General features: G+C 37.3%; 1 protein-coding gene across 1 annotated transcript in view; it reads right to left on the bottom strand.

The window, feature by feature from the left end:
• Window positions 1-13,137, bottom strand: part of RGS22 (regulator of G protein signaling 22) — a 118,158-nt gene that overhangs the window by 23,641 nt on the left and 81,380 nt on the right. Inside the window, exons 15-16 of the mRNA XM_087864424.1 lie at window positions 2,491-2,685; window positions 475-567 (exon numbers count right to left, since the gene is read on the bottom strand). Of these exons, the coding sequence (XP_087720550.1) occupies window positions 475-567; window positions 2,491-2,685 (288 nt within the window). The remainder of the gene's footprint in view (window positions 1-474; window positions 568-2,490; window positions 2,686-13,137) is intronic.

Genomic DNA, 13,137 nt, shown 5'->3' with positions numbered 1-13,137 from the left:
AATCCTGTGATCTTTTTACTGACTTCCCCAAATCTTTTCCAATTGTTTTCCTTTATTGTTTTGCTTATTGCTGTCACACGATAGTTCTTTTTCTGTTTGGAAAATACAGTTTAACTCTTTTTTTTTTGGATTGACAACGAATACAGCTGCTGCCATACAGAAAATAAACAGAAATGTCCACATGAATAATATAAATTGAAGGCTCTTAACTAAGGCAAGCAAGTAGCTTAGCTCTCTATGCTACCTCAGCTGCTTTGTTCTGGCTTTATTGTTAAATGTGTCAATATCAAGCGATACCTGTCAAAGGCAGCATGCGAGGCAAAGAAGTAGCAGAAAAATGAAACTGCCTATCCCCTACTTTATCAGTACATGATCTCCTCAATATATGCTCCCCCCTCGCCCCATGCCAATATATACAGTGGTAATCCTCTCCAGGATAAAAAGTTTGTTTTTCTAAGTCGAGAGCTGTCTTACCTCACTTTTCTTGGAAAATGTCTCTTTATGCAAAGCCTGTAGCTTTCTGAAGTATGTGGAATCTAGCTGTCGAGTTTCTTCCACCAGCTCCACCTAATAAAATAATAATAATGCTTGTAACATCAATAGAATGTACATTATGAAAAAGTGGGGAAAGAATGCACAATTTGCCAATAACAGTGGGCTAAAAAATGAATACACTTGCCAATAAAGTAAATTAGTTTGGAGGCAAAAGCAGCAAGACCAACATAAAAATATTAACTACAGCAAATTCAGACCTCGCATGCATGCGATACAATATTTCTGTGTAATAATATAGTGACAGCAGAGATCATTCCTTCGTTCCGGACGCCCCGTGTGAACTAAGAAACATTGCACACATGTTGGGTCACATTGCCATTTTCTATTCATTATAACAGGATAATAATCACGAAGGCAGGCACTGCTAGCTTTAGGGACCAAATAATCCACAGTAAAACAAGAAATGACCGCACTCCATTGCTAATAGTCTTGAGCTAAGGTTTCGTTGCTGTAGCAAGAGAGGAGAGAGTCGTTCATCAGATTAACCTCATTGTAGGTATCAGCACGCAGGGCAGGCATTGCACTGTTTAGATAGTCAGGAGAACAGGCTCATTCTCCATTTCTCTATTCCAGGAAAAAGATCAGTTTGGCTGACTAAGAACTTTCTACATTTAATGACTAGCTTTGGTAGTCTCCTTGATTATCCTTTTTGGGAAAGAGTCTACATAATCCAGTCAACTGGACTTTTAGAGAAGTCCTCTGGGCTGAATTTAAGGAAATTTCTAGTTTCTTATTAAAAAGAGTGTATCATTTTCCCCGCACATTTTGTAAGAATCATTACCAATGCCAAAACTTTTTGGTTTAGGGAAGTTGGATATAATTCCAAATCTTTTTTTTTTTTTTAACATCTTAGGACCCTATCTCAGGTTCATTTTCCTCTATGCCATACATTGTATTTAAAATAATGACTGGAGAGAATTTTTTTTAAATTTCGTATGATAGCCTAATTTTTCTAGTGTAATAGATGTATTTTTGTGGTAGAAAAGATATAATGTTAATTTTTGAGGGCAAAGAGAAATCAGGAAGGAAAATTTAATTTTGATCACTGAATTTAGTAAGCCGTAAGAGTTGTTCAATCACGATCTGATAAGGTAATTCTACCCAAGGTGTTTTGGTATTAATTTTATCTTCAATTACCTAACCTATTCTTTCTAAGAAGTTGTTGAGGAGATGGGAACAAAGAACAGCAATACGAAGACAGCAGAGTTCCACTGGAAGTGACCTGATGTACAGGGTACATGCATTAACTTCACAGAAAAAATGCCCGTGAATGGTTTGATCCGTAATTCGAAATAAACATTGAAAGAAATTTCCTCCACCCATCAACAAACACACTGAAAATATTCAAACACTGAGACTTAAAAATGACCTCTTTTGGAATTAAAAAAGATGTGCTGAAACTTTTATCTAATCAAACAGTCTGACCTGATGAACGTCTGGGGTACCTTGAAATAGCAACACTGAAGTTACAGAGTGTGTTTCCCACGAGACATACGAGACATTTCTATTTTCCATGGGTGTAATATTTAACATAACTCATCCAGTATAAAATTAAATGGGCTCTTTCCATTAATCAAAATTAAGGCCACTGCTGAGAAATGGCAAGAAGGGACAAAGCCAGTACATTATCATGGCATATTTGGTTGGTTCACAGGAAACCAAAACTCAGATTTCCCTCTGCCGACATATTTGTACAGAGAACTAAAAATGACAACGATTTTAGTCTTTTGTTAGGAGACAATAGAGAAACTGGCAACAAATGAAGTGAATAAATACTTTCGTTGCTCCAATTTTGAGCCTGCCAAATCTTAACTCTGAGTCCCTGACCCATATGAGACCTTTTCCAGTTTTTCTCTTGTGAGTTAATAATGCTGCTTATCGTCAGTTTTGTAGTCAACCTGAATGGTCCCACACCATTTCCTAGTGCCACAGTACCTTTCCAAAAGCAACTTGGTCTAATTTTACCATCTTTGTCCAGGGCTCTAGAAGGAGGAGAAGGATATATTCTTCTGCTGTGTCAAAAAGGTCTTCAAATGGCGGCTGTATTTTCATATAAATCTCTCTTTTCTTTTCCTGTTGGAGTCCAATGTCAAGAGTAGCCGAAGGAGCGATGTATGTGGCAAAAAGATACTAAGGGAGAAGGGGGAGAAAGAAAGGAGAGGATGTTGGGAGAAACCATAATGGTGAGTGGGTTCCTCAGTAAAGGCATTTTAAAAACGTAAGAGAGAGGAAACAAAAAAAAGTGATGTTTTTTTCTTGAAAAGATGCATAAAACTACTGAAGTCAATGCAGTGTGTGTATTCAAAAGGCTTCTCTTTCCTTTTCCTATTTCTTTAGCGGTAGTCAGTTTGCCAGTGGATCTTACACAAGAGTATATCATTTGGATATTCCAATTTTCTTATCAGATTACTTCTATGCATTATTATAATCGATTCCAGGTTATAGGTCTCCTTTTCCCCTTATGTTCACGATATTTCTAACACATCAGTGCTACCTCCCAAAATGGCTTGAAATGCCCATTTAGAAACGAGAGGCAAGAATACACTAGGGCTGAAAAACTGGCTATAGGTCTTCTAGTATAGAGACCCAACAGACTACCTGCTCTAGCCAACCGAGTTGCAGAGTTCCTGGGACTGTTACTAATTATCCCTTTCTGCTATAAAAATATCTCCAACTGATGTCCAATGCTGTGGAAGAGATATGAGAAGGAAGTAGGAGTGAATGGAAAGATCACATGGAATTTCTAGCTTCCTAGAAAAAGTTGCATAGATGTCTATTCCATTCTACTCATTTGTCTTCTCTCCAAATAATAGCTAACTGCATCTGAGAAGTAATTTAATAACATTTTATTTTTAAAATATTACATACTGAATATGTCATGCCCTGTGTGTCAGATTTAAATGTAGTTTTACTCACAATCTCTAATTAATTGCATTTAATCTTATTATTTTACTTAGTTTTGGACCTGATAATATCCAGATTCAACCCAGGCAAGAGAGAGAGAGAGAGATTTGTACCAAATACCAAATAATAGTATTATGTAAAGTAATCTTTTAAAGGGTCCACAGTAATAACACAAGCATTTACTGAGTATCTACTACATGTTAGACATTTGGATAGGTGCTATGTATGCAAAGATTAATGATTAAGACCCAATACCTACTCTGAAGGAGCCCACTGGTAGTGACACAGAGATGAAAATCAGCCGTTGCAATACAGCATGATAAATACTACAATAGAAGTACGCATTGCAAATAAGATCACCAGTGATTGCCTGCCCATTCTTTTTAAACTCACATCCCATTAACCACCTTCTAAATTTTACTCAAATAACAATTCTTCTGCTATTTTCCTAAACCTTGTTGTTTCATCATTCCATACCATTGCATGTATTGTTCTTCAATCTTAGATACTCACCTACTCCATGCACCTTGTCTGCTTGATAAACTCTGATTTATTCTTTAAAAACCAACACGGATTTTTCCTCCTCCAGGAGGCCTTCACTCACACCTTCCTCCCAAGATCATTTTCTACTGCTATCCCTACCACACTATAATGCAGTTAGGTATTATGTATCTTCTCTTCTAGAACAAGGTCCTTGAGGACAAATACTGCAGCTTATTCTTTTGTCATTCTCCAACTCCTAAAACTGTTCTTGGCAGACAGAAGATGCCATAAATTTTTATTGAATTGTACTAAATCTGCAGAAAAGACTCACTTATGTCTTGGAATGGGAAAGGAAAAGATTCAGAAACTTTTCCAAGAGAAGATAAGCTTCTCTTAACCTTAATCCTTCAGCTGAATCTTTAAAGATGAGTTGGAGTCAATCAGGCAAGAAAGGGGAGTTGATGAGAAAGATGGTTTAAGAAGAAGGAAAATATGGGGCGAGGCCTGAAGGCTTAGGGACATTTTATGACCTATGGAGAGATTCTAGCCTCCAAATAGATACCACTGGCTAAAGAAAAGAGGTAGAATTAGAGAGGACGCTATAAAGGGAGGCAGAAGCTAGAACGTGCACATGACCTCTTGCCCCTTGGTGAAGAATTTGAATTTTTACCTAAAGATATATAATGAGGTCTCTCTCTCTGAGGAGTAACGTCATTGGATATGAATCTTAGAAATAAATCACGATGGCATCGGGAAAGAGAAATAGTTCGAGTAGGTCAAGATTTGGAAGTTATTTCAACAGCCAGATAAGAAATTATATGCCAACTTCATCTCTCACTTTCTTTTAAACAATAGCCTCTTAACTGTCCTCAAAGGTTCTTCTTTGCTTTCTTACCATCTTTTCTTTTCACAGCAAACAGAGAAGGCCTTTTGCCATCACTCTTCTGCTCAACTCTTCAGTAACTTCTCCTGTCACACACAGTAACAGCCAAAGCCCTTATAACTACCTATAATTGGGATTTTTGGAAGTTTCTCAATACTGAGAGGACAAGGATTATAGTTCAGGACCTGCCATTGGGGAAGCCCCTGTAAAGACCCTAGGGCTCAAAACACCCTAACCTCAGGGGTGGACCAGTATAGACTCTAGCCTTGCATCTCTACAGTGCCGAGAGAAAATAGCTGCTAACCTGTAATTCTGTACCCAGCAAAAATATCCTTATAAAATGAAAAGTAAACAAAGATGTTATAAGTCAATAAACAGCAGTAGACAATTTATCACCAGCAGATCTGCACTATGTACGTTAAATAAACAAAGGTAAGAGCAGAATGGAATAGAGAATAATAGATGCATAAATATATAGGTAAAGATGAATAAATACTGATTGTAAAGCATAATAACAATGAATAAAGTCAGAGGAAATAGTAAGAGAGCCTAAGAAAGAAGAGATTGAAGGGGAAGTTTAAGGTGCAATTGAAATGATCTATGGTAAGCCCTAGTATAGGAAGGAAAGCAAATGAGGTTAGAATCAGGGTAGTAATAACAATACACAGAGAGGAATTTTAAAGAATGAGAGTGAATGGGGCACCTGGCTGGCTCAGTCAGTAGAGCACGTGACTCTTTTTTGTTTCAAGTTTTTATTTAAATTCTAGTTAGTTAACATATAATACTGAATTCAGGAGTAGAATTTAGTGGTTCATCATCTACATATAATACCCAGTGCTCATCACAAGTGCCCTCCTTAATCCCCATCAACCATTTAGCCCATCCCCCACCCACCTCTCCTCCAGCATGGCTCAGTTTGTTCGCTATATAGTTAATAGCCTCTTATGTTTTGCCTCCAGGGTCATGAGTTTAAGCCCCATGTTGAGTGTAGAGTTTACTGAGAAAAAAGAAATAGAGTGAAGATAAGAGAGAAAGACATGTAAAGCACTTTTAAAAGGGAGTACTACAAAGTTCAGCACGTAATGAGGCACTCACTCAATAAATATTTGCTAAATGGATGAATGAAAGACTAGTGTCCTAAAGTGAAACGATGGTCTGAAAGGGGAATTTCAGAGTTCAAAAATTTAAAGCTGAAGTAGTTCTAAATTATGATGGATTCCAACATATGGCTACCCCCATAGTTAACTTAGGAAAAATGGAGGTAAAAGACATTGGAATTGGGTGAGTTAAAAAACACTATAGCACAAATGTTATAAGGGTTATTTGTATGGATATCAAAAAAAGCTTCATATGATAAAAAAAAAGGTACAGAGAAATTTCATGAGTCGCTCATTGAAACTTTCTAGAAGGATAAAGAGAACTTAAAAGGTCTTTCGGCAGCATTAATGGGACTTAGGATAGGGGAAATCAGTAGATGGAGCTACTTAAAATTTTTAAAGTATTAAAAGATGAGTTTTGAATAGCAGCAGAGAACATATCTTTATTCCTAAGTGTTGTGAAATGTGGGAGAAGGGGCATATTTCAGAGACATTCTGGATGTTCTATTTAATCAGGCAATCTATAGGCCAGAAACTTCCTTCCCTAAGATAAAGATACATAGTCCATCGGACAGAATAGTACAAATTGAACCATACACCTACCAAATTGTTATATTTAAAATAAAATCTGCTTCATACACACACAATTTTTTCTAATCTTGGTAGTTATTTAGTTTTTTTTAATTTTTAATTTAAATTCCAGTTAGTTAACACACAGTGTAATATTATTTTAGGAGTACAATATAGTGATACAACATTTGCATACAACACCAGGTGCTCATCACAACAAGTGCCCTCCTTAATCCCCATCACCTACCTCACCTATCCCCCCACCCACCTCCCTTCTGGTAACCATCAATTTGTTCTTTATAATTAAGAATTTGTTTCTTGGTTTGCCTCTCTCTCTCTCTCTCTTTTTTCCCCTTTGCTCATTTGCTTTGTTTCTTAAATTCCACATATGAGTGAAATCATATGGTATTTGTCTTGTGACTGACTTATTTTGCTTAGTATAATACTCTCTAGCTCCATCCATGTTTTTGCAGATGGCAAGATTTCATTCTTTTTATGGCTGAGCAATATTCCATCGTGTATATATACCACATCTGCTTGAGACATGATACTCTATATGGAAAACCCAAAAGAAGCCACTCCCAAACTATTAGAAGTTATAGAGCAATTCAGTAACGTGGTGGGATACAAAATCAATGCTCAGAAATCAGTTGCATTTCTGTACACGAATAACGAGAACGAAGAAAGAGAAATCAGGGAATCCATCCCATTTACAATAGCACCAAAAATCATACGTTACCTTGGAATTAACTTAACCAGAGACGTAAAGGACCTTTATTCTAGAAACTATAAATCACTCTTAAAAGACATTGAGGAAGACATAAAAAGATGGAAAGATATTCCATGCTCATGGATCGGAAGAATTAACATAGTTAAAATGTCCATGCTACCCAGAGCAATCTACACTTTCAATGCTATCCCGATCAAAATACCGAGAACGTTTTTCAAAGAACTGGAACAAATAGTCCTTAAATTTGTATGGAACCAGAAAAGACCCCGAATCTCCAAGGAACTGTTGAAAAGGAAAAACAAAGCTGGGGGCATCACAATGCCGGATTTCGAGCTGTACTACAAAGCTGTGATCACAAAGACAGCATGGTACTGGCACAAAAACAGACACATAGACCAATGGAACAGAATAGAGAGCCCAGAAATGGACCCTCAGCTCTTTGGGCAACTAATCTTTGATAAAGCAGGAAAAAACATCCGGTGGAAAAAAGACAGTCTCTTCAATAAATGGTGCTGGGAAAATTGGACAGCTACATGCAAAAGAATGAAACTTGACCACTCTCTCACACCATACACAAAAATAAACTCCAAATGGATGAAAGACCTCGATGTGAGACAGGAATCCATCAAAATTCTAGAGGAGAACATAGGCAGCAACCTCTACAACATCGGCCAAAGCAACCTTTTTCATGATACATCCCCAAAGGCAAGAGAAAAAAAATATAAAATGAATTTATGGGACTTCATCAAGATTAAAAGTTTCTGCACAGCCAAGGAAACAGTCAGAAAAACTAAAAGGCAGCCCACGGAATGGGAGAAGATATTTGCAAATGACACTACAGATAAAGGACTGGTATCCAAGATCTACAAAGAACTTCTCAAACTCAATACATGAGAAACAAATAAACAAATCAAAAAATGGGCAGAAGATATGAACAGACACTTTTCCAATGAAGACATACAAATGGCTAACAGACACATGAAAAAATGTTCAAAATCATTAGCCATCAAGGAAATTCAAATCAAAACCACACTGAGATACCACCTTACGCCAGTTAGAATGGCAAAAAATTGACAAGGCAAGAAACAACAATTGCTGGAGAGGATGTGGAGAAAGGGGATCCCTCCTACATTGTTGGTGGGAATGCAAGTTGGTACAGCCACTCTGGAAAACAGTGTGGAGGTCCCTTAAAAAGTTACAAATTGAGCTACCCTATGATCCAGCCATTGCACTACTGGGTGTTTACCCCAAAGATACAGACGTAGTGAAGAGAAGGGCCATATGCACCCCAATGTTCATAGCAGCAATGTCCACAATAGCTAAATCGTGGAAGGATCCGAGATGCCCTGCAACAGATGACTGGATTAAGAAGTTGTGGTCCATATATACAATGGAATATTACTCAGCAATCAGAAAGAATGAGTTCTCAACATTTGCTGCAACATGGACGGCACTGGAGGAGATAATGCTAAGTGAAATAAGTCAAGCAGAGAAAGACAACTATCATATGATTTCTCTCATCTATGGAACATAAGAACTAGAATGAAAGAACATAAGAACTAGAATGAAAGAAAGGGGGGGTAATCAGAAGGGGGAATGAAACATGAGAGACTATGGACTATGAGAAACAAACTGAGGGCTACAGAGGGGAGGGGGGTGGGGGAATGGGATAGACCGGTGATGGGTAGTAAGGAGGGCACGTATTGCATGGTGCACTGGGTGTTACACACAACTAATGAATCATCGAGCCTTACATCGAAAACCGGGGATGTACTGTATGGTGACTAACATAATATAATAAAAAATCATTATTAAAAAAAAATAAAAAAATAAAAATAAATAAAAAAAAATATACCACATCTGCTTGACAGTTGATTGACATGTGGGTTGTAGAAGAATGACTTGTAAATCTAACTAGTCTAACAAGTTAGGGTTGTATCAGATTCAAATCTATTCTTAAATATTTTCTAAGTTGGAGATTTTAAAAGTGCATGAATTAAAATAATGTCATACTAAGGTAAATTAAGAAACTGGAGACTAAAATGATCAAATTAACAACATTAAAAATGTCTCTAGAATTTGCTTCAATAATTTCAAATTTACCTCAAAGGAGAGTAAATTTGATTCCCCAAATCATTTCATTTAAAAATCAGTGGTCAGGTTTTATTTGGGGCTGAATAGCTTCTAGTGGAAAAATAAACCAACCGCTTAGTCATTGGGTCAGCTACACTGAAAGTATAGTTTAAATAAACACCTCGTGTGCCACATATCAAACTCTTTGTGTAGAAATCAGGATGATTTCTTTGATTTTTAAAAACATAGTAACAGTGAAGAGCGTAAAGTACAAATGAAGTTGAAATGGTGACTGGAATACCAGTGACAGAAATGACAGTCAGCTTCTGGTGGACACCCAAATCTACTCTTTTCCCTTTCTCTCCCAGTCTTGCCTTCACTCTACTTGTCTTTCAAGACCTGCTGCTACCCACAGTCTCATGAGAGACTCTAGATGCTATTTATATTGTCTATCATTATACCTTGGTGGACATTTCATGATGCCACGGTAAAGCCAAGTTGCTGTATGTGACTATATCCAGTTGGCTTGGGCTTTTACCTTCTGAAATTTTGCTTTATGATTTTCTTCAGAACGAACATTACTTCACTTTACCAATTACTGTATTAATAGCTTTCTCTGATCATTATTCTTCATTCTTTTATACCTCTCACCAAGCTTTTCTTTACCTTCAGCACAATCTGCGGCTTCTTCCTGTCCTCCAAATAAATGGGGCACCACCTACTTTCTCTTACTTTCTTACATTATCGGGTCTGAAGATTGCCCATCATTTCAACTACACTCTTGAAACATCTTTAATTCCTCCCATCTTGATCTTCGGCCCAATTCTGAGTGAGCTGAGTCATTCATTCATTCTTCCAATTCTATCCTCAAGCTCCCAATAAAAACTATGACAACTGGCTCCATTATACATAGATTTTTTAAAAAAGAAGAACCTCAGCTGTGATCACAAAGCTTGGTAAGCTTTTGCGTATTTCTAGTCAAATCTTATCTCCCCATTTCTAAACTTCGCCACCCTCCATAAAGCTCCCAACTCTTCCTTACACTTCTTCACGTTCAGAAGATTTATCTTCCACTTAACTGGGAAAAAAATGGTATGAATGCCCTCAACTTTTTCCTTAAGAGCCTTCTTCTAAATATTTTTCTTTCTCTGATGTTTCAAAGGAAGACTCCTCTCCAAGACTGAAACCATTCATGTGTAGTCTTGACTCCATTCCCCACTCCCTCCCCCCGAACCTTGCAACATTGATTATTTCCTTAGGGCTAAAGTCCTTAATTTACTTTGCCATTGATTCCATCTTCTTCCTTACGCTACAAAGGTGTCCAAGTGAGGTGTCTCTCCCATCGTAAAATAAGTTTCTTGACTGTTTTGCCCACAAACTATGGCCCTTCTCTCTTTCCCATCTCTATAAATCTTCATACTCCCTTTTCACCCACACCTCAATCTATGAAATCTGGTTTTCATGCCAGTGAAACTGATCTCCATGATCACTAACAACCATACAAACACCAATTCAATCGCTTCTCTCCTTAATCTTCATCATATTGTATTCCCTTTGCAGCTTTTACATTGTTGATTATCCTCTCCTTGACTCTCTCTCCTCTGCCCTCAACCCTGTCTCCTGGTTCTCTGCCTATTTCCACTCTTAGACTCCTTTGATGATTCCTTTTCCTCTATTTCCCCTTAAAGGAAAGCATTCATTAAAATTCTATGTTCGACTATATTTTCTTCTCAGTACACATTCTTTCAGTTTCTCACACGTGCCGGGCACCCTCTCACAGGACTTTCACACTATGTCCTCTATGCACTCTATGCACTCCAGCCTTATCCTCTTTTTGTCTTTTGCTCAGTCTTCCTTGACCCCCGAAGTTTGTCTTTGGTATCATTCTTACATGCTCCTATGGGGCCTTGTACTTATATGTTTCTCCCACTGGACCACAAGGTCTATGAAGACAGATTAGGTCTACTTTGTTTATTGCTATATGCCTAGCTTCTAGCATAATGCTAAATTTAGGATGAATGAACAGATGAATGAAAGACCTGAATTCTTTCCCGAACTAAAATCTCTGCTTTTCGTGGCTAACTTGTTATTGCTACACGGACAGCCTCCGGACCCTTAAACTCAGTGACTCAATAATATAACGAAGTATTGTTTCAGAGCCTCCAAGCCTCTCCTTTCCTTCTGTATTTCCAGTTTTCATAAATAACATACCATTCAAAGCACAATCTTCGACACTTACCCACTTTCCTTGCCTTCGTCTTCAAATGCAAGTCCTATGAATTTACCTCTCTACATTGAAACAAGGAGAAACTGATCAGAACAAGTATAAAAATATGAGGAGGAAATAAGAGGCAGTGGTTCCATTCCAACAAGAAACAAAATAAAATTCAGACTTCCGGCCAAGCTCAGTGAGACTCTTTCCAGTCTACTGTCTACCACCTTCTTTCCTGACCTCACACTTTTACTTCCTTCCGATCCATGCATATTTTTGTTGTTTTGTTGTTCAACAATTTTTGTCCAGTCTTACTGAGAAATAATTGGCATATAGCATTGTACAAGTTTAAAGTATACAGCATAATGACTTACATACATTGTGAAATAATTACCACAGTTAAGTTAAACCATTCATCATCTCATATAGATACAAAAAAAAGAAAAAAAATTTTTCTCCTTGTGAAGAGAGGAGTGTCTACTCTCTTAACAGCTTTTGTATATACCATACACCAGTGTTGACTACAGTCATCATGGTGTACATTACATACCCAGTACTTACTTATCTTATACCGGAAGTTTGTACCTCTGACCACCTTCACTAACCCTTCCCTTCCCCCAACCCATATGTCTAGTAACTACAAATCTAATCTCTTTTTGATGAGTTTGGGGTTTTGCATATTATTTAACTGCATATTCCCATAATCTCAAGGAGCTATAATTAGAGTAGCCATATGACCCCATTCTGGCTTAAGCCTACTGTCTTGGCATAATTATTAATAGTTTCCCTTCCACTCTGAAAAGAATCTTGGTTTAGATAATAAGTTGTATGCTCTTCCTATATTTAATTGACACCAGTTAAGATAAAACTATAAAAATTTCTCTAAAACGAGAATCCTAGAAGTGCTCAACACATATTTAGAGTTGAAAATAAAGGAAAGAAAGGCAGAAAATATTCCTTGCTAAGAAACACACATTTGTCTGATTGCAATCATATGAATTGAATAGCTGTTATCAAAGCCAAAATCCCACATATTTTGTTTAGAACTTGAATTGAAGCTTCACAGACTTCTCTGTTAAGACTAAATGCATTAAGTACACCTGGATGGCTCAGTTAGAAGAGCATGTGACTCTTGATCTGGGGGTTGTGAGTTCAAGTCCCACACTGGATGTAGAGATTACTAAAAACAAACTTTTTAAAAAAGAATGAATGCATTAAATGAAAATCTTAACAGAAATTTAAAAATCTTTCCCTTCTCTATTGCACCTACATTTAGATATTCGTTTGTCTTCTCACCTTTTTGGGGGCCGGGGGAGGCTTCCTCACTGCCTGTTTATTGAACATTGTTCTTTATCACATAAGAAACTTCTCTTTGTTCAAGTATCACTCCCACTATGATAACCAGCATAATTCTTAGGAGCATGTACTTCCCCCACCTCTCTGATTCTTTATCAGTGTTATAAAATTACAGAACCAGAAACATTAGAAAGGGTTTTGAAAGATCATCCTTTCCAGAGTGTCCCAAGATCACATTATGCACATTTATTGTCTTCTTTTGAGGCTCAGTCTCTGGTCTCTCTGCTCCCAGAGTGGCAGGGACAAAAGTAGGTAAGGGGATACGAAGGAAAAA

This window comes from Ursus americanus, chromosome 9, assembly GCF_024610735.1.
Source record: "Ursus americanus isolate L20-20 chromosome 9, mUrsAme1.1.p, whole genome shotgun sequence".
Lineage (NCBI taxonomy): Eukaryota > Metazoa > Chordata > Mammalia > Carnivora > Ursidae > Ursus > Ursus americanus.
The sequence above is the reverse complement of the archived record's forward strand: the minus strand, read 5'-3'. Positions and strand labels throughout refer to the sequence as shown.